The following is a 21,823-nucleotide window of genomic DNA, read 5'->3' as shown; positions in this document are numbered from 1 at the left end:
TAAAACGTGTCACTCGCCTAGCGAGCCAGCGATACAATCGTTCGTACGTAAAATAAAAAAGACGTAGCAAGGGCTAAGTTACACGGTGTTTCTTTCTTTGTCTTTGTTACTCGACTCACTGCATTGCAGTCGAAAGCACACTTCGGGCTAGTACTCTAAAAGATTTACATGTGCTCAATGGCATATGGTGCACGCACCATGGAAACACTATGCGTAATGAAAGATGTACGTGCTTATGCACGCGCGTATATTATACATGCATAATTATTTGCTATCATGATGTTTATCTAACCGAGATCGGACGTATAGAAAGCGACCACGCCACGGTCCAGGAAAAAAATAAACAATTGGACCTATAACTCGCATTAGACCACTGATCCAGTTATGTGAAAGTAAAAGTGGCTGCATTGCGTGCTCTCTAGCCACCTAATGAACTGCGATTATAAATGTGTATTTTATGGACGCTGTTAAAGAAGGTTGCCGCCAATTATATTTCGTTATGAATATGTGAAGACCATGCACGAAAAAAATAAAGAGAAGTATTTCGATATGAAACGAAATGAAATGAAAGATATAAATCTTTGAGAATAGATGATAAATTCACAATATTTTGTAAGAAACGAATAATACTACTATAATTCTTATGTTAGTTTAGCTATATCAATATTAATCCGTACAAGCAATGTTATTAATATTTCTGAAATGTTCAAAAAGCTAAAAAAAATACATATTCAATCCCAGAATCGAATTAGAAGATGAGATTGATTGACGACATATTGAATTTTTAAATTGCTCCCCCCTAAAAGACGATCATATTTTACACCTGTGGTCTTTATATACATATAAACGAAAAATAACAAACAATTTACTGTTCGTTGAATCCTCGATACCTTGTTATAAATTTGCTCGGTTTAAGAATCGAAAGATTGTATTCACATTCGATGGATAATGAGTTGAAAAACAAATCATAAGACATACCTGAACCGCGAGATGAAAACAAAAACAACGTATTATTTCATTCAGCGACAGCTTTACGATGTGTTCAACCTTCGACGGTCATTTTACAGGAATTGTATCCTTGGCGACACTAACTAACAAATTCGATCGAACTTTTCAAACTATCCCGTTACATCTTATGACTAACTTCGCGAAAAACATAACCACTTCGCTAGAGAATCGCGAGTTCGATCTTCGTCCTATCGATAAACGAACGACAGCCAACCGACGCGTTCCAATAAGAATCGTTTTACCGCGTCTTCTGTTCCACTAATAAAACAAAGCATATCGCGTAAACAACACGCAACACGGATTCAAACAACAGAGACTCAATAGATTCACGATTATGCTTTTCCGTTTCGAATCATTACACGGAAACAAGAACCAGCACTGGTTGTTTTTCAACCCATCGCGCCTTTTCCATTGAGTGGTAAAAAATAAATTTAAGCTATTACTGAATAAAATTATTTTTGTTTCCAATATTGTACTTTTCACAAGTATAAACATCACTTTCTATGTTCTTCGTAATAGACTGTGGATGTTTATGCAATTTTATATTTCTATGAACATAACTAAAAGAATAGAATGTAAATAAAACTTTGTTTTGTCCACTGACAATGTCATGTGCATTCTGTAAATTTTTGCACCCGTATATTCTCCAAAAACGCATAAAGATCCGATGGCCAGTTACAAATAAGAAGCACAGGAATACGCCCCTGATCGATTTCATTATTTATTTACTAGAACTGCTATATGGCCCACTATGCAGTGTATTAATGCGCTTGTCGGATCTCCAAAACGCGACGTGACATGTCAGCTAGCCGGTGGCGGTCGTTGCGCGACAAGGGTAACCAAGAAACGTCGTACAATCGTAAATAACTATGATTGAACTTACCTCTTCGGCGAACTCAAAATCTCCGTCGAATTTTCGTTTGCACCTCGCCTCGCTGACTAGAACCAGTAGCATCGTGGCCACGAACATCCAGGAAAATCGCATGGCTCTTGATCCCGCGGGAGAGCACCGTCCACCGTGAACCAACGAAACGAGGAGACGCCGCGCAAATTCCCGCAAAACACGTGCACCGTCACACGATTCGACAACTAAGAACAATAGAATCTGTCCGCGAAACGATGACAGGAAAACGACGTTGAAAAGGCGCGCACGTAAACTCCAACACGTTCTGTGTTACCCGTGTATCCCGCTAAGCGGAAGCGTACAGTTCGACGGTCGAACGAGTTGTGACTGCGCGAGCTGAGTTGAGGCGACGCCGCACTACCACAGACGCGTGGCCGCCTATTGGTCGGATTCCGGCGAATGTCGGAGAGGGACGCTGGGGGCTGCGGGCGGTTACCTATATAAGCGGGACTACCCTTCTCACTCTGTTCCTTTTCCACGAGCTACGGTACAGCTACGTCTACCTCAGCGAGTCTCCGGTAGCAAGATTCGCGCGAGCGCGTGGTACACTGCGCCAGTCAATACCTCCACTTGCTCTCTCGGTTCACCTAGCCGGTATCGCCAGTGAGTTGACAAGAGAAAAAAAGGGCGCGGGGAATTCGGCAGGAGGGCACCAAGAAAGAATCCAGTCCCCATCCAGCATCGGATACTCGTCCAAACTGACCTGGCAAGATTCTCCTTTCTTTTTTTTTTCTTTGTACCGTTTTCTTTCTTTTTATTTTCTTTCCTCTTATGTACTTTCTTCTTGAACCCGCATCAGATTAGAGACTCTTTGACGAGTGATTCTAAACCAGAATCTCCTTAACTCGACACCTCGTTGCTCGAGGTTTTATTACGTTCGATGACGTATCGTGTTTTGATAGGAGTCGAACCGATATTCGCTAAAATCCTTAGGGGTTTTGTTGTATTATTTGGAAATGGAGATGTAATAGGGCGAGAAAAGAATATGTACGTATTACCTAAAAATGATCTGAAGATGGAAACATCTTTTTCGTTTTCAAAATTGTGGAATTAAAAGTTCCGTAATAAATGATCCGGCTATAAATGAATCTAGTTACTTCCATTACTTTCTAGATTAATGCTTGAAATTATATGTTATAAACAATTTGTGGAAGGAATTAGATTTGACGATGATTGACATCGATTATTACATCTGTCGTTCGAACTGATACAAAAAATGGCGGGAAGGAATCGGAAGGGTGGGAATGAAAAGTCGAGATGGACAACCTATCGGAGAACAACAGTTAAATTATTTGTCAATTGAGTGAAATCGCGCGACGAATTTCTGAAACGCCTCAAAATCGACGCCGTAAAATTAAATCGTTACCATTATTGAGCTTTTAAAGGAAAGTTAATAGTAGAATGGTGTGTATCTACGTTATGGTGGCTATACTTTCTGGAGTTACGTTCAAGATTTTAGTAACGCGAGATACAAGTGGCAGGTACTTTCTATCATTTCGTTAAGTTTCATCCTTTCTTTGAAGGTACTTAGAGACATAAAAGCAGGCCTGTATTTCGAGTGAAAAGTTGTCGTGGCAATTTGTCTTACTATTTTCTTACCGTGCAACCTGGACTATATCTTAACCCCCGCCCACTTCCCTGGCTGCTGAGCTATTTTCCTCGGGTGGAAGTGCACGGACACTTCCCGTGAGAGTAGAAACCAGGAAGACAACGTCGCGCAGACATCTCTATAAAATAGATCGCATCACCGGGAAATACAAAGGGGGAGATGTTACTAAACCAACTCGAAGAGGTCGCTACTTTATACATATTTGTTAAATATTGCCTTCTTTCCGGCTGTCTTGCTACGTTAACCGCTATTTGCTACAGCGGAATCTCGGGATTACGATATTACTTGATTAATATTTCTTTTTGATATTTATTTAACTTTGCCCTCACAATGAAGAAATAAGGCCTGGTTTACAATAACCATAGTACAATATATGCTTGCTTATTTACCCATCTCATCTTTCATACTCTTTACATTTACACCAACACTTTTGAATAAGAGATTGAAGTTATAACAAAGAACTATAATATTGTACAATTCTATATCTATTCATTTTTCTCTATGAAATGTTAATGAAATTTTTTATCTTTTTTTTTATCTTTAGAGAAGTTTAAAGAGATTTAGATATTAAAATTGTGAAATTCTGTATGTATTATTGACTAACTTGGTTTAAAATTGCTTTTAATATTTGAGATGGTTCGATTCCTCACTTCGATGTTAGATCTCGCTTCTCTTAGGAATTTATTGTACCAAAGGGCCAATTCGTCTCCCCGGTTCGGAGATGTGTGTCCTGCAGAACGATGTATATTCCTCGCGGCTCATATGTTTAGTATACTACGAAACAGACTCAAATGTCTCCTCAGAGACTACTTCATCGCGGAATGTAGTAACTAAACACGCATCTTCGACACGATCACACAGTATAAGTAAGATTCTCTTTATAATTAACAGCATTTGTGCCTTTATTAGATATATCAGTAATTTAATTCCAACTCAGCTGATTAGTCATCGATTTTTTAAATCTATTAATCTAAGTATAGATTTCAAGGTAATTATGTAAATTTTCACAATATAGTCTCTTCGTTCATTTCTTTTCTTTTTTTTTTTTTATATTTTCGGAAGTAGGAAATAGGTGTACAGGGTTTAAGATCTTTCATAGAAAATATGAAATTTAAGTCGCAAACTAATTTATTGTATCACATTGGATCTGTAATATAACAAATTGTGGGTGAAAAATAAGTTTATTGGTTTAGAATACCTTATTCCTGAATATCTATGGAAAGCCGTGTCACAACCTTTAACAAGAGTATATTTAATTCCTACTGCCCATTACATCTATGTGTACGTACAGTACAGTAACAAGAATATTTCAATGCGTGGTCAAAAAATAAGGAACTTAAGGAACTTTGTACACATACTTTCCAATTTGATAATTACAAACGTATTAAAATAAATAATAAGATAAATAATAAGATACTTTCCAATTTGATAATTACAAACGTATTAAAATAAATAATAAGATATATGTATGTTTGACTGCGCATATAAGTTACTTGTTTCGGTACTGTAAGCACATGCAATAGCATTTAAATACTATCTATAACTATCGAATGTATTAAAACTTATGGTGTGGGAGCAATACGCGGTATTCCATTATGTGCCATAAAAACAAGCAAGTGTATGTAAGCATCAACAGATGTATTGATGTGAGAATACCCCTTTACTCTCACTTAAGATGCACGTAATGCCATTTATCGACTGAAATCAAATAGCAAAATATTTTAATAGCAATCATTTAATATCAATGTATACAATACATATAACAATCAACAACACATATAGAGAATAAGTAAATAACGAAACTTTTTTAGAATTAATATCTTGAATGTGTTTATAATTTATGTTGTAGTAGTTCAATGAAGTAAAATTTATTAACTGTAAATAAATCAAGGCTGCGTGTTATTTGAAGTTAATTAAATAATTGACACAAACAAACGAATATTTGTAACTTACCAATCGGATCTATTGCTTGAGCCTCCAATGTTCCTGGAGCCTTCTCTAGTATTTCTTCTGCAGCCTCTGGAGTTATTTTGAAGGGACTGTCTATCACGGTTGTATTAGTGCTGTGCAAATTGTTTTTATTTGTGTAATTTAATGTCTGAAATGAATATTTTTGTTCGAATAAAATATTTGGGGAATTTACAAACCATACAATTCCTCCTGCAGGAGCTTCTCGTTTAATGAGATTCTGCCAATGTTGATTTACTTCATCTATTATATGCAAAGCAAAGTCTCTTGGTTTTGCCTCCCCATTAAATGCAAATTGATTCTCTGGTTTACCATCTGGTATCTTATAAATTTTGAACCATTCAATTGTAGCTTTCATTAGACCAGGATAAAGCTTTTCGATATCAGATACATCTGTAAAAAATACCATAAATTGCTAAATAAATCAGAGTATGATTAATCTAATCATCAGCTGTAGAATCTTAATCTTACCATTCATTTGATCTGCCAAGGGGTCATTGACATCGATAACAATAATCTTCCAATCAGTTTCACCTAAAATTAGTAAAAATAAGATAACATATCTGAAAAAATAATTCTTAATTATTTATTCAATATTACACACCTTCATCAATGAGAGCAACACAACCCAAAATTTTTACCTTCAAGATCTCTCCTCTTTTGGCAATCTAATGACAAGAAGCATTTTATTAAGTGCAAAGTAAAATTTCTCATTAATTGACTTTTGAGAAAAATTCCTTACCCTATATCCTATTTCAAGGACATCAATGGGATCATTATCTCCTTTACACTCAGTAGCTTTATCCATGACGTCTGGATTTTCCCATGTCTGTTTAAAAAGCATTATTTCTTGTGACTACTTTATATTGCAAAATGCCTTACAAATTTATTTATCAAAATATTTAAATAAAAGAGAAAAGTTAATAGAGAGTATATATAAAACTAAATAGAGAAAAATTGAGCATTGTACAATAACCACTACAGATAATATGGTCTTGAACCCAGACTAAGAGTTTACATAAGCTATGATAAGACATTGTTCACACACTTGAGTGAATGTGCATGGATAGAAAAATGTATATATGTCTACACCACGCAATCATCATTCATTTTACTTCAGATTAGAGCTAATAAAATTGATGATATCATTTTATAACCATTAGAGAATGTCACAGAAGGGGAAATGCATCATCTTTATCATATTGTAATTACAAATCTCTTTGTACTCTAATTCCTCATATTGATAACCTAATACTTTGATAATAGTTTCATCAGAGGATTAAACTACCTGTGGTAAAGCCCCATAGTTCCATATGTATCCATGATGAGGAAAACAGTTGGCAACGTATCTCAATTTGCCCTTTTTAACATCTTGCTTGATAGGATTTAATGCTTCTTTAAGATTGATCTCCATCTTTGCATTTGTCCATCTTGGTATCTCAACAACCATATTCACTATTTTATTAGCTTCATCAGCATAAAGTGGAATGTCATGCATGGGTGAAATTGGGCCAGTATCATTTCCTAAAATACATATAGCACATAACTTGTATATAGAAATATATTTCTTCATAAATCTGATTTTCTTTTTACAAGAGCAAGTATTCAAAAAAATACTGTAAAAAAAAATTAAAGTTTAGAAACAAGGATCTGATATATATAAATAAAATGCGCTAGGGAGTATTGGGGGAATTTAAACTGATATTAAAAGATGATAGACTTGATTTTCCAATTTTAACAGAGGAATTACGTCATACGTAATAACGTAATAAATAAAAATCATAGACAAGCGTACAATTTTTTGCGCAACACGTATTAAAAAAATGAAGACGAACGCGCAAACCTCAAACTTGAGGTACCTTCAAACGGATCACCTTCAAACGGATCACCTTCAAACGGATCACCTTCAATAATAAGAACTATAAACATATGCGACAAATAGGAAACCGAATATTTTTCTCTCACTGAAAGCATCCGATCCTTTCACCAAAGCTAAATATCACGTTCATATTACGCGGAACTCGTTCCTATTGAAATGACGAAACTCCTACTCTAAGAATGTAAATACGTTCAGAAAAACATTGGTTTTTTCATACATTAAGATGAAAAAAATGCGTACGAAAAAGTAACATGTTATGTACACACGTTCGAAGAAACGTGTTCCACACTCAGTGTGTTAAAATATGCAGTTTCAATATTCAAGTTGAAAATGATACAAAATATAAGAGTCATGTTATGAAGAACACGAGGTCGTACGATGATATGTTCAAAAATTTTAGTGAAGTATCCGATGACGACATATTAACGGTCGTTGAGACAGTCGAAAGATCACGGTTTAGCTTTAAGGTTATGTTATTCCATACTTACTGAAATATATTCTGTAATCAGTGCTGTTCGGTGCACCCCTTTCGATCGTGGTGTATGACATTTTCCTTACGTATTTTTCAAACAGAGAACACAGTCGTGACTTACTAACAGTACCGGTCACTGCTAATCTGAGCGAAGTAGCAAGTTTATTTAAACTGCGGCAACGTAACACGTGCGACGTTATCAACGACATCCTGACATCTAACGTCTATATTACGTAGCAGGATTTCTTTTGTGATAAAGTTCTGCTAATCTATTATCACTAAAATATTTTTTTACCTCGAAGACAATGGAATGGTAGCGATCAATTTCAATAGAAGTTTTACAATATTGCGGTATATTTTTTACTTATATATCACTCTAAATTGATATTAATATCGACTACAATAGATGTGAAATTTCAATCTGTGATCTTTCAAACGGCGAATCAGATATAATGATAATCGGTAGTGAATAGTATCAATGAATTTTTCATGGTCATAGTCCATAGATAATCTCTAATGCATTAAACGTAAAATACTTATTGTTATAGATAGCTGTACAAACGCACCTAGTCCAATGATATTTTGATTATCCCGCCCCTTAATCATCTATTTAAATGTAGTTTTAATTCCTACTACTATCACCAGTGTCAGAATCTTATTCTACGCTCAGTCGGTAACATTGAAAATGACAAAAAAATGGTCGGTTGCGGGTGATCGTAATACAGAAAAATATGTTACCGCAGCCTCGTCTGTACATTTTTGTATCTATAAACATACATGTCTTACATACGTGTCTACATTCTCTATTATTGCGAAAGCTACTTAGTGATTTATCAACTATGACAGTGTTTTCCTATGAACATTGAAACGTTCAAGGCGATACAAAAGTAATGCACGTCACGTACACATGTATCTACATGCATTAACATACGAACAGATTTAACAGTATAAACTTTTTTATTTATCATCATAGTTTGGTTTATTAATTAAAGTGTTTTGTAAGTATGTGTAATCTCTCACTATACCTTTACCTCAATGGAAAGTTCTCTTACATCTAATTAAAAATGCAGAAAGGGAATATTTAACTGCAAAGTGATAAAAACTTTGAGGCTGCACGTGATTGCCTGAATATACAGAGAGATTTTAACGAATAAAAAATAGTTTTGGAAGATGGGAGACTTATCTTGTCTTTTATGCGCTCCCTGTGTCCGAACTTCCAGAAGCTCTCTATCTTATGAAGTATTTTAGATTATTCCGAAATTTGGTATGTACATACATAAGAAGTATACGTTCTACGTGGAATATTTAATCAGGCTCTTGATATATCAGAAAGAAAATTTATAGAAACTTTGCAAAAGTTGATTTATTATTACCAAAATTAATAGAAATTTAATTAATGTTCATTTATCACCTTTGTTAGGTCGCGTAACACTCTACCTGGACCTGGTCTTCGGATACTTACTGCGTACCCTCAATAGTCTCAAGTCGCGAGAATTGATTGTAATTTCAACAAATAAATAAAAAAAAAAAAAATAGTCTCAAGTACCCTCCATAAATCTCAGGAATTTCCTAGTCGAGGTTCTTCAAACCGAACAAACATCTATTTTCCGAATCATTTCTAAAGACCATTGTCTACTACGGCTTGATAAGGGAAAGTTAGTTTTTCTAACGTACGATGCAACTTTCCTCCTACTAACCACTTTCTATCGAGGGCGGCTAAGACCCTTCCTAGTCCACCGGCCTTCGTTTAACCAATTAACAACGAAGCCTATTTCCCTCACTCTCTTAGCCAAAATCATCACCAACAAATCCGATGGTCCCGTGCGCTAGACACATACGCACCAGCGTAACTATCTTCTTTACAAGTTGTTAGAATAAACGGGATTTATAACTTACTATACAGTGTTACATTCATTTTGTGTTACACCGAAGTTGTTGGATTGTGAAAACATATAATAACCTGTTAGTGGCAGCGTTATCTTCAATTTAACTACCCCTATTGTAATATCGTAGAATAGATTTGAATTAGAGATCGGTTGAAAATAGAAAAAAAACCGTGTACGTCGTCCTTCTGTGGTTTCGTTTACATTTAAGAGCGCCTATGTGACTAAAGTCACCTAGTTCTTACAGAGATATGAGAAAAACAAGAAACAACGTTAGAGCAGAAGGACGGTTTCGTGTTTCAAGGGCGGACGACCGAGAGGTCAGAGTATGCGAGTCGAAAAGCGAGTGTGTTGCGAGAGTCAGAGCTAATTGAGTCGTTGAAGAGTAGAGTCGTTAGAGGTTTCGAGTTGTCGAAGAGTAGAGTCGTTAGAGGTTTCGAGTCGTCGAAGAGTAGAGTCGTGAGAATTGATAGAGTTGTTAGAGAGAGAGAGTGTATGTGTTAGATTCGTTGTGACGAGAGTGATCAAATAACTGTAAAGTTATTTGATATAGATACGAGTATTGCATTTAGTTCCGTTAAATAAATATCGTTCTCTGTCCAATTTATATCTGTATATTCAGTTTAATATTAATAAATTGTAAGTAATCGGAAAAAAATTTCTATCCTTATTTTTCGATATTACACTATTATCCCAAAAGAAATAAGGGATCGAACGATTCGCGGCGTCGATTAGCAAATCGTAACGGGAATTTACGACTCCCGTTGGCGCGCTTCTTCGAGATCGTGTCTCCCCGCGAACATGCGAAAACAACCTTTACATATCTAAGTTGTGCAGATTTGACGTGCGTAAAAAATTAGTGCCGTTTCAAAGTTACATCACATGCATTTCAAGGCTATAATTCTTGACGTACAAAGCAATATAAATTTGAGCTGTCTCTTATCTCCACAATAAGAAAATCTAACTTTACTTTTCGTATACGAAAAATGATATTTATATAACATTAATAATCGTATTATTGCATCGCTTGGAGAATGAAGTCAAGGTACGATGTGACCCTAGTGTAAACGCCAGGATATCCAGCTGCGGCGCACTTAAAGCCATAAGACACAACACCTATTTGATAGAAGGTGAATTTCTTTGGTAGCATCAGTGGTCCCCCGCTGTCACCCTGAAACGGTCGTTACATTTTTAATCAAGGTTACTGAAATATTTCAATCGAAATATATTGAAATTATACTTATATACAGTAATAATCTATTATTAATTTATGTATTGAAATATTCCAATTTTTAATGTATATGTTATATGTATTTTGAAAAAAACTAAGATTAGAAGGAATTAGATTAAATACCATAATAACGTGTGAGAAATGGGCAAAACTATTAAATTGTGTTTATCTATTATTCTTAATGTTTAAGACGTCAATTTGATGTTGATTCGAATAGACGTGTTTTCAGACATTGTATAATTTATGGTAAAGCTGTTATTTAATTACTTGACAAGCATCCTTTCCGCCCTGAGTGTATCCGGCGCATAATACGTTATCAGTGACATGTGCAGTAGCAAATCTGGCATAAGAGTTCTTGCATTCGGTGTTGCTAACCACTGGCACTTGTACTTCCATTAAATCATCACTACCGGGTCCATCTGCAAAGCAAATGAGAAAGGTATTTAAGACGGGAACTATTTCATTTTATTGGAGAATTGGTATCACTTACGATGTCCTACTGATCCCCATCCAGCAATGAAGGGGTAATAGCGCTCGAAGTTGTTATTTCGAAGGTTATCCTCTACGGGAAGACAAATGGGATATACGTACTCTGAAAAATAAGGCAATAAGTGATAGTGAGCGAAACGAATGAGGAAAAGTATAAGAAAGAATTCAACATATTTTATGCTAATAAATATAAGCAACTTAACAATATTTGAAGACTTACCTGAAAATTGCACCTGCTCCACCAATTTAAGAATGGCGATATCATGTTTGGTTACCCCGGAAATATAATCAGGATGTATTATTTTAGATTCGATTTCTATTTGAACAGGATGCGCTCCGTCGTCATTTCGTACTAGATTTAAGTCACCGATACGAACCACGTACAATTCATTGATTTCTGCACAATGTGCTGCGGTTAAAACATGCCTAGACGATATCAGGGAACCTCCGCACTTCCATAGTGGTTCAAGAACTGGGTTTCTGGGATAATGAAAACCTAATGCAGCAATCCATGGCCAAGCGCCTAAAACGCAATAGTCATAGTTGTGAATATACATAATTTTTTCTCACATAATGAGTAACAACTATTATTACCTATTCGATATTCGATCATACAGCAGACGATAAGTACATACGTACCAATACTCTCAAATAGAGATTTGATAAAGACAGAAATTAAATTTTTATTCCAGTGGAATACAAGTTATTAAATAATTCTATATAATTTCTATTTGAACTATACTGAACTATAAAGTTCAAACCTGTAATTTCTGCCCTAATAGTTTTTGATCTCTATCCATATTATTACTCCTATATCAATTTTTTATTTCAAGCAAAAAGATATTCTTCCTAGCATGAAATAAAAGAAAGAAATAATTCAAGTTAATAAGTAGAGTTACTACCGATAAAATCATAGCATTATTATTCAGTCTAATTGAAATGTACATTGATGTGCTGTTTAGTGTCTTCAAAGTTCATGCTTCGTAACAAATCGCTTATTATTAATTGGAAAGAAAGACGTAAAACGTACCAAGTTCAGCTGGTTTACCACCGACCACCCTGGTATGAGAGACATTGCTAAAACCACATTGTGGTGGACGCAAAGGCCCATACTCGTTTTCTACCAAAATTCCTCTGTCCCCCCTGCTTTGTTCGTTCGGACAACAAACGATCGGATTATTATTCTCGTATTTGCACACTGATCGCCTCAGAAAATCGGCAGCTGCTTGGCCCTGTGCCTGCAGCATTTCCAGCAGTGGTTTACATACTCTGATGCCAAGACACTTGCCTGTTTGATTGTTCGGCGTGGTACATTCTGGATCAAACAATTTTAAAATGATACATTTATAAAAAAAGAAATTATTATAACTAAGAAATTGACAATAGAGTGACGAGTTAATTCGTCTTTTCTGATTAACTTGTTAAATAAAATTTGTAATAATAATGTGTATATATATATATATTTTACATAATATTAACCGTTACTGTTGATATTTCGTTCACGTCGTATACAATTGGATTACGTGTTTCTCCTAGAATTAACAATATAGTTACATTGCGGATACTTCATTCGTCTTCGTAAGTTTAGCACGACATAGTTATTAGCACGATGACAATACAAAAATAGAAAATATGAAATCATCATATAGCATATAGCAAATCGGCATATAAGCATGTAGTACATTTTTGGAATATCTTTGAATTATATTTAACTTCATTAGATATTAAATAAAAGGCTTCGAGGATTATACAAATGTGAATTTCTGCATAATGTTCTCTTGTGTCGTTACTTTTACATGCACGTTAAATCTTAAAACCTCGGAATAACATAATCATAAACATTCTTGCCACGCTCAAAACGCTTATGTTAATTCTCATGAAGTAATGTTATCATCGGATGGTTTCTCAGAACTTACAGCGAAGGATACGTATTTGCCTTTGTGTAAACTTCGTTGCGCAATTTCCTGTGCAAGATACAGGCTACATTCCCGAACGAATTTGAAATTAGCAATATTGAAGCGCGGTACTCGGAAAGACGAATGTACATGGATAATTGTATGCACTAATCAACGATACGGTTATAATTGCATGCTTGATAGAAAAATATCATGGTAAAATTGATATGATTTCATGGAAACGCGTCTAACTTGGTATCTCGAAAGTATCTTAAGCAAACTAATTAGCGTGCCTGTTATGTCTTTTAAAATGTAAATTAACATGTAACAGAGAAACCTTCATCAATTTGATTCGCTTCAAACTGCGCAAATAAGTAGTATAAATAATATTTGTGATAGATTTGGCATCAATTCCATGTTTCCTTTAATATTTGCCTTTAAAAAGTCCAATTCGTTTCACGATTATACAAATTACTAAAAAAATGTCCAAATTAGTAATTTATTTATTTTGCATTAATCGTGACATGTTAGTTGCATTATGTTATATGTAAACTACCACAGAGGAAAAATGATAATCTTTCAGTTATTAGTTTTCTGATTTTAATGTCATTTTATGAGTACTTTAACACGAGGTACTTGTAAATGAAAACAACCAATTAGGTCTAAGAACATAAGCCTGTTACCAAGACTCTTATTAAATTGAACAAGCTTTTCAAAAATCGAACGTGTATATTAACGCGAACTTATTATTTCACTGATTTGACTGATTTGACTGATTTGACTGACATCCGAAATTGGTGAGATCATATGAAATTTTGCTTTTCGCGGTTCGGTGTATAAGAACGCGTCACCGATTGCTCAACTTTCGATATAAAAAGCGGATCAAGTCTACAGGATTATCCTACAGACACGCATTAATTCGTAAGAGTTAGTCATCATCTGGATAATAATTATCTGAAGAAACTTTCAACGTGAAAATATAAAATTTTCATTGATTACATATTGCGTTCGCCATAATTGAAAAAATGGTAAACCTTCGATCTCATCTTTCTAATACACATTTTCTTTACCTCGTGATAAATAAATTCTTGGAAATTTAGGAAAATTTTCAGTGATCATTTTAAGGAATTTGACAAATTTCCAACGAGACTATGTGATACCGTTAGGTAAAAGTGATTCAAATGTAGTAGCGATATTAAACGAGAAATCTATAAAGGTGTCATTAGAAATTCTAAGAATGTCTCTGCATCTTTATCTTAGGTATTACGCCAATAGTTTTCATTACCGTGATGTAATATTTATCATGCTTATTTTGTACGTAAAACGAATCATTGGAATATTCCCGAAGCTAACGAAGCATTTCCCAAAAGTTAAACCGAAGAAATTAACGCGAATAGTTAAGTGAAATTTTTCCATTAACTTCCTGACCAACCGGCAAATAAAAAATCATAAAAATTGTTTCAATGTGTTGAGGTCACGCATAACTTCTTTTTTCATTGACGATTACCAAACAGGTAAAATTTCGAAATTGTACGAAGGCCAGGTGACCAGATCGTATTGGAATTTGAAGTGCATGGAAAAAGACAACTCGAAGTACAAACCTTGAGCTGACGCCACGTGAACTAATGGATGCAGAAAAGCAATTAACGCCAAACATCCGAACAGCATCTTGGAGCCCGTCATTGTTCTGAAATAAAAGAAGTGACGAATTAAAAAGACGCAGGACTAATAATAATAAAGGAAACTTAGTTCGTATTATAAATTGAATTTACATCAGAAAAGAAGCACGATCAAGCGAAACAGATCGTAGAAATGACAAATATCATCGATATACGTTTCAGTGTAACTTCACTTTTGAAAATTATTTAGTTTAATACGATCGTATTCATCGCTCTGAAACTTTCATTTGTGCAAATTACTAAAAAGCAGCATAGTACTCTTAGTAAAATTAACGTTGATTTTTGTTGAGTTTGTAAGATGACTACAAGGAACTTAGAGAGGAAGTACAAATAGGGAAATCAATAATTTCAGATGACTTTTAATAGAAAAATCTGGATACTTGTAAATATCAAAACACGTTTCTATACGTACACAAGAAGATTCAGAGATTTATATCAAAATTCTCTACATAACTTCGAATCTTATTATGTTTCGATTCCTACTTACTAGACTAGTCCTGGAAAAAAGATACGATTGTACTGACTTCCAAGTACCTATTTATACCATCACCTTGTCCTTTCACTTACAATTGTATATTATACGGTATATTTAGTTGCACACTATAAGCCGATAAACCCAGTACTAAAATTTATAAAATAAAACTAACGTGCTAACAGAAATAAAAACTTAACACATCACATAAAAGTTACTTGCACGATAAAAACTGCTTGCTCGTGTGGCACGTGCAACTTTAATTGAACTTAAAAGTAATTGATCTGTAAGCACGAAATTATCAGAAACCAATCACGGTAAATCTTACGAACATTCTACTTACACACTTGATGGCTAACTGAGAGATGCCAGTCAACGATGCTCACTTTTACGAATATTTTGTAACGCTTCGACAATGATACTTCACGCTGACGCTATCATACGCTAATAGTATGTGGTACCTCCTTGTATATAGTATTTACGCACTCGAGAGAGATTCTCATTTCGTTATCCCTTCTTCGGCATTCAACCTTCTCTTTATTATATCCCTACCATGGATGCTCCGTATTTTCTTACGAATATTTCGATGGAATTTCCTTTGTTGCCACATTCGGGGAATCGAGGATATCTTACGATGCCATTAATCAAAACATTCTTAGTTATAGTTCACGATAATCAGATTATTTATATCATAAATTGAAAAGCCTATGCCGCATAACACGTTATTTTAGACGCATTTGCATAGCTAGTTTTCAGAAAGCTGGGGATATACGAATCATTAAAAACGTAAAGGAATATTTCGTTGCCATTCTGGGAATCTTTATATTCCATATAAACGTAATAGATCTTTAATATATTCTGTACATCATCAATATAAGTTTTAATCATGCTGTTTGAATTTAAATCTTCTTACTTTTCTATTTTTGTGCTGCGTCTTTTTAATTTCTCTATCTTTCTGTGTTTTCGGAAAAATTACTTGAAAGGTTAAGAATTGCTTGCCTTATTTTATTTTCGATTAGTTAGGATTTGATTATTCCAGGTAAGGTTTATTATTTATAACAGGTTTTATCACTTGTTTATTATTTAGGAGTTTGTTATTTTAGGATTAGTACCTTTTAGGATTTCTTATCCTTCGAGTTTCTCTTTCAGATATCTAGGTCTATTTCAAGATGTTTTACTACATTAGGATTATTTATTCGATTAAGATAATTTCAGAGTTTCACAATGTACAAAGAAATAATCGCGTGAAATTTAAATTTATGCTTTAAACGTATTAAACACGCGGTAATTTCAATGTCCATAACCTCGAACGTGTTCTGATTAGTTGTGTCATTGTCTGTGACATTGAAATCACAAAAATCCATTGCAAGTGTGCTGTCATGCAATGTGGATGTAATTGGGTTTTTTGGGTATTTCCTGTATCATCTGATTTGTACAGTACTATTTTAACGCAAGGACAGGAAACTTATTATATATTTCCCGTCCATTATTTGAATCGTTGTGAAGTGTAACGAATTATATTCGATTCGAGGAGATGTTAATGAATTACCCATTTCATATGTAATTACATGGAAATAAAAATCATTGCAAAAATAATTGATCTAATGACAACGGAATTTCCAATATTTTTTTGTTTCGTCACGTCTTTTTCATAATATATCTTTTATAGGTACGTGATTTATTAATCGTTCGAATGGAAATAATTATTCGTATAATATTCAAATGATTCTAGCCATAAAATAAATTAAAACGATACCTGTCAATGATATGCAATCTGCGTATGACGTCAACCTCGATCTATGCTTATACAAGAAATTTTATCAATCAATGACTAGATATACAATAATCAAATATTATACAATTTCCTGAAAACCTTTAGGTGTTAATATTAAGGTGTTAATATCTTTAATATTTGCAAGTTATTGTTTAGCGCTAATTAGTTGGAATGTAACAAGTGGTGTACCAGAATTGAGATAATTAAGCCACACGAACAATCTTATTTAGATCTTTTTAATTTTTTAATTCTCTTTTGCTCTAATACTTCGTAAAATTAATCTTCATTAGCTACTACACTTCATAGAATAACAAGAGATAATTTTTCTTATATAACGTTTCATTCATAAAATCTATCATTAAAGTATATCTTCATAAAAATATCATTCCATACTAACGGTATATTTGGTGTCATACGAGACAACAGTTACCAGTGATGACATATGTGACTTTATAAAGATATCTCGTTTTATTATATATTAAAAGAATGAGTACTTGCTGCTATATTTCAGATGAAAAAAAGGAGGCAATGATTTTACAGTAAAATCGTTCGTTTACAACTGATTCATTTACATTTCATGATAATACTGTGCATTCTGAATATGCTATGATTTGGTTTAAAATAATAAATAGTCCATTCTTGCATACTATTGCTCCAGCTTTACTTGTATTCTCGATATTGGTATAAATAGAAAGACAATTAATGTCGTTCGAGTCTATTTTCGGATCATTTATATTACGTTTAATCCATATAGTTATTATATGAGACATAGTATCGTAAAATTTGGAAGAATAAAACGTTCGTACAGGAAGTACATTTTATAAGAACTCCAACAAATCTGCGTGTGCACCTAAAATACAAACTGATAGTGATTGTTCATAAGTTTATATACATTATCTAATGTCAATCGAAGGTATCAATTCTTTTTCTCCATAAGAGTACTTTTTCATTTATATGTGTTCAAAAATACATGTGTTCAACCGTGAAGGATATGTCCCCTACAACGAAAAAGAGTTTTCCTATACTTAATATTTCCTTTATATACCTATGAAAGTCTATTCTTCGCGTAGTATGAAATTATGAATAAATCTGGAATATTGTTCAATCTGAAAAGAAAAATAACTTATTGACATCATTCATTGATACGAGATTCAGAATGTTTGTTTTGTCTTGCAGAAAAAGAAGGCAGCCCTTTCTTTTAATGTGAAATAGAAAGCGAAATTTTGAAAACAGATTTTTTGGAAATTTACTTGCAAATATCGTTTTCAATATCGTGCTTTTCTTCCCAATGGTACTGTACTTTCAAATTTCCCAGTATCCCTCTAAAAACAAAAAGTCGAACCTCGTTATTATTAACGTAGGCATTACAAGGAAGAGAAGTATTAGAAAGCAGCTCCTTTTTATTATGGATTTCTTTATAATCATGTAAATAAGAAATTCCGGAAATTTTTTCCTAAAGAATTTAATTCTTGTGTTTTGATTGATAATTATTACACTACATACTAACTTTTCGCATACTGTTCGCGTCTAACAATTTCCTAATAATAACTACTTCAAAATTACATATGTTCTTGCACGAATTCAAAAGTACGTATGATACAATTACAATTGATTCTAAAATAATAATTATTTAAAGATATTAAGATACTAATTAAACGTTTCACTATATTTCAAAATCTGGAACAACAAATTTTTATTTATAAAAAATGAAACTGTGTTTATATATTCTTTGTCAAGATGCTATTTCTTATTACCATGTCGACATTTTTTAAAATTCATTTTGTTATCTCTACGCAATATGAAAATTCATATACTGCTTAATATTTTTTACATATTATCCATCCATCGCATGATATCTCCTGAAAAATCAAAATATTAATGTTATATTATTATAATGCTTCTTAAATTTCAATTTTTGACAAATTTGAAATCCAATATATTTTGCACAATTATTATTTATCAAAAAATTCTAAGTTAGTAACTTTCCTTTCAAATGGCAAATAACATATACTTTGACTTACCTGTAAGTTTTTGTTCCTAATCATCATTTCCTCTTATAGAACATCATTATTGTTCTTATAATTACTACCAGTGTCATAGATATTGTAGTGGCTACAACTGAATTAATAGAAAATGATAAATAACTGTGTATAACAATAACACATAACTGTGTATAACAATGACACGTAACTTTTACTTACATATCAGTCGATAAGGGATTACTGTGATATCCTGTTGATGTTTCTTAAGGCACTTGATTAGGTGTAATACGGTATCATTCCTTATGGTATACTGTAGATAAGTATTTTAGAAAATAACAAGAATAAATCTAAATTATTCAGAGGTTCCAGTTTCGGCTTAGACATAAATACAGGACCATTTGCAAAGAAGAAAGGGTGCGTTTCTACAGCCTCGTTATAGTAACCATGAATACCAATCTCTGAATTACTGGTTACTAAACATAAATATCCTATAAAATTTAATATATTTCTTTAATTTTTAATACATACATGAGTTAGTAGTTCTAAATTATGAATCATCCTACCTGTGATATTACACTTTTCCTTATAATATCATCGCTCAAGTGAACAACATTAAGATCATGTAAACCATGTCATCCTATCTTACTGTGAAGATACTTAGTTATGTTATCTAACATTATAAAAATATCATCAAATTCAAGTCCTTTTATTCACATCACATGGCCACGACGATCTGGTTCTTCGTTATATAATGTTCTAAAATTTGTCGTATATATAGGATGTACAAACCGTGATATCAAGGTATCAGTTCTTCCTTCCCAAGGGACAGTTTCATTAAAATTCTGATAGAATTAAAAATTAATTATTAATATTCTAACAATCATATATGTTAAATACATTATAGTCAACGATATATACGATTTGCTGAAGGACCTTCGTATTTTCTCATTAAAAAATGTTTTGGGCTGAGCTGCGAACCACGAATGCATCGTCGTCTTCACCTTTTCATCAGCTTTTTCGGCATCCATCTCGCACAAACTTTTTAAAACCCAAATCTGTCTTGCACTATTGCATAAGCAGAGCCGTGGCTGATTTGCAAATGATTTGCCACATTATCCAGTGTCACTCGTCTATTCCATAGAGCATAAGTTCATGAGAACGTTCAATGTTGTCATCGTGGATGTGGATGGGCGTCCAGCTGTTTTTTCATAACACTTGTGTGATCTTCTTTGAACTTTTGTGCCCATTCGAACACACTTCGTGACAAAACACTTTCTCCATAATGTGCATTAAATCTTTGATAAATATAGGCATCAAACATAGCCTCCGACCACAAGAAACGAATCACAGCATCCTGCACTGTTTTCCTGCAAATCACCATTGCAAAGCGCCATTTGTGCGAAGGTCACAAACGAATTGACGTAACACAATGAAATCTACACAGCAGCACTGAACAGATATTGACGTCATACGAAGAGTGCAGATGAGTCAATATGGTCGACAGAAGTTTTAACTATCTGGAGTGCGGATAAATTTTTACTGAGAGTCGTATAGGAATCTATAATCTGTAAGTATACCTTTGGCTGAATGGAAATTTCTCTTACATATAGTAAAAAATGCAGAAACAGTCTATTGAATTCGAAAGTGATAAAAAATAAGTGAAGTTTCGAGGTTGCATGTGATTGCATGAGTACACAGGACGTTTTTAGCGAATAAAAAATAATTTTGAAAGACACGAGACTTATCTTGTATTTTATGCACACTCTGTGTCCGAATTTCCAGAAGCTCTCTATCTTATGAAGTGTTTTAGATTAGCCAGAAAATTTTGTATGTACATACAAGAAGTATACGATCTAAGTGGAATATTCCATTATTCTCTTGATACAACAGAAACGAAATTTACAGAACTTCTCAGAAAGTTGGTTTATTATTACCAAATTAATAGAATTAATATACGTTTATCATCTTTACATACCTAAGTCGTGGAGGTTTATCGTGCGTAAAAAATTAGTGTCGTTTCAAAGTTACATTTCGTACATTTTAAGCCTATAATTTGTAACGTACAAAACAATGTAAATTTGAGCTGTTTCTTATCTCCACAATAAGAAAATCCAACTTTACGTTTTTTACACAATGATATTTATGGAACAGTAATATCATATTATTGCATCGCTTGGAGAATGAAGTCAAGGTACGATGTGACCCTAGTGTAAACGCTGGGATACCCAGCTGTGCCGCACTTATAAGCATAGGACACAATACCTATTAAATACGAGATTAATTCATGTTGTATCAGCAGTGGTCCGCCGCGGTCAGCCTGAAAGGATCGTTAAATTTTTAATCAAAGATACTGAAATATATCAATCGAATTGTATTGAAATTATACTTATATACAGTAATAATCGTCTATTGATTTGTGTATTGAAATACTCCAATTTATAATGTACATGTTATATGTATTTTGAGCAAAACTAAGATTAGAAGGAAATTAGATTAAATACCATAATGAGGTGTGAGAACTGGGCAAAACTATTAAATTGTGTTTATCTATTATTTTTAATGTTTAAGACGTCGATTT

The 21,823-nt window shown here is 33.6% G+C and overlaps 2 protein-coding genes across 4 annotated transcripts; both read right to left on the bottom strand.

Moving 5' to 3' along the window:
• Nucleotides 1-4,631: 4,631 nt before the first annotated feature.
• LOC117213354 (inorganic pyrophosphatase) lies at nucleotides 4,632-8,097 on the bottom strand. The gene is made up of 8 exons (XM_033458705.1): nucleotides 7,857-8,097; nucleotides 6,778-7,013; nucleotides 6,232-6,318; nucleotides 6,094-6,157; nucleotides 5,961-6,023; nucleotides 5,669-5,882; nucleotides 5,475-5,584; nucleotides 4,632-5,219 (listed from the first exon to the last, which is right to left on the bottom strand). The coding sequence occupies exons 1-8, from the start codon at nucleotides 8,047-8,049 to the stop codon at nucleotides 5,188-5,190; spliced, it is 999 nt and encodes a 332-aa protein (XP_033314596.1). The 5' UTR covers nucleotides 8,050-8,097; the 3' UTR covers nucleotides 4,632-5,187.
• A 2,491-nt stretch (nucleotides 8,098-10,588) lies between these two features.
• LOC117213355 (venom serine protease Bi-VSP) lies at nucleotides 10,589-15,983 on the bottom strand. 3 transcript variants are annotated; one of them, XM_033458706.1, is made up of 7 exons: nucleotides 15,505-15,983; nucleotides 14,940-15,025; nucleotides 12,474-12,758; nucleotides 11,664-11,966; nucleotides 11,445-11,546; nucleotides 11,222-11,373; nucleotides 10,589-10,894 (listed from the first exon to the last, which is right to left on the bottom strand). In XM_033458706.1, exons 2-7 carry the CDS (start codon nucleotides 15,019-15,021, stop codon nucleotides 10,739-10,741), a joined length of 1,080 nt encoding a protein of 359 aa, XP_033314597.1. In that variant the 5' UTR covers nucleotides 15,022-15,025; nucleotides 15,505-15,983; the 3' UTR covers nucleotides 10,589-10,738. The 3 variants fall into 3 exon arrangements, with proteins under 3 accessions (XP_033314597.1, XP_033314598.1, XP_033314599.1); XM_033458707.1 differs by having other exon boundaries at nucleotides 15,822-15,983; XM_033458708.1 differs by having other exon boundaries at nucleotides 15,833-15,983.
• Nucleotides 15,984-21,823: the final 5,840 nt, after the last annotated feature.

This window comes from Bombus bifarius, unplaced genomic scaffold (genome assembly GCF_011952205.1).
Source record: "Bombus bifarius isolate JDL3187 unplaced genomic scaffold, Bbif_JDL3187 scf7180000008751, whole genome shotgun sequence".
NCBI lineage: Eukaryota > Metazoa > Arthropoda > Insecta > Hymenoptera > Apidae > Bombus > Bombus bifarius.
Note: the sequence above shows the minus strand (reverse complement) of the source record. Positions and strands in the feature narration are given on the sequence as shown.

What these genes read in the sequence shown, in the direction of transcription:
- LOC117213354 (XM_033458705.1), bottom strand. Translation starts at nt 8,049, where the DNA reads ATGTCGTTGATAACGTCGCACGTGTTACGTTGCCGCAGTTTAAATAAA. An exon ending in ACTATGGGGCTTTACCACAG is followed by an intron (nt 6,319 to 6,777) that starts GTAGTTTAATCC and finishes CTTTTTAAACAG; the next exon opens with ACATGGGAAAATCCAGACGT. An exon ending in TCCTTGAAATAGGATATAGG is followed by an intron (nt 6,158 to 6,231) that starts GTAAGGAATTTT and finishes TCTTGTCATTAG; the next exon opens with ATTGCCAAAAGAGGAGAGAT.
- LOC117213355 (XM_033458706.1), bottom strand. Translation starts at nt 15,021, where the DNA reads ATGACGGGCTCCAAGATGCTGTTCGGATGTTTGGCGTTAATTGCTTTT. An exon ending in GGAGCAGGTGCAATTTTCAG is followed by an intron (nt 11,547 to 11,663) that starts GTAAGTCTTCAA and finishes CTTATTTTTCAG; the next exon opens with AGTACGTATATCCCATTTGT. An exon ending in GCGGAAAGGATGCTTGTCAA is followed by an intron (nt 10,895 to 11,221) that starts GTAATTAAATAA and finishes CGACCGTTTCAG; the next exon opens with GGTGACAGCGGGGGACCACT.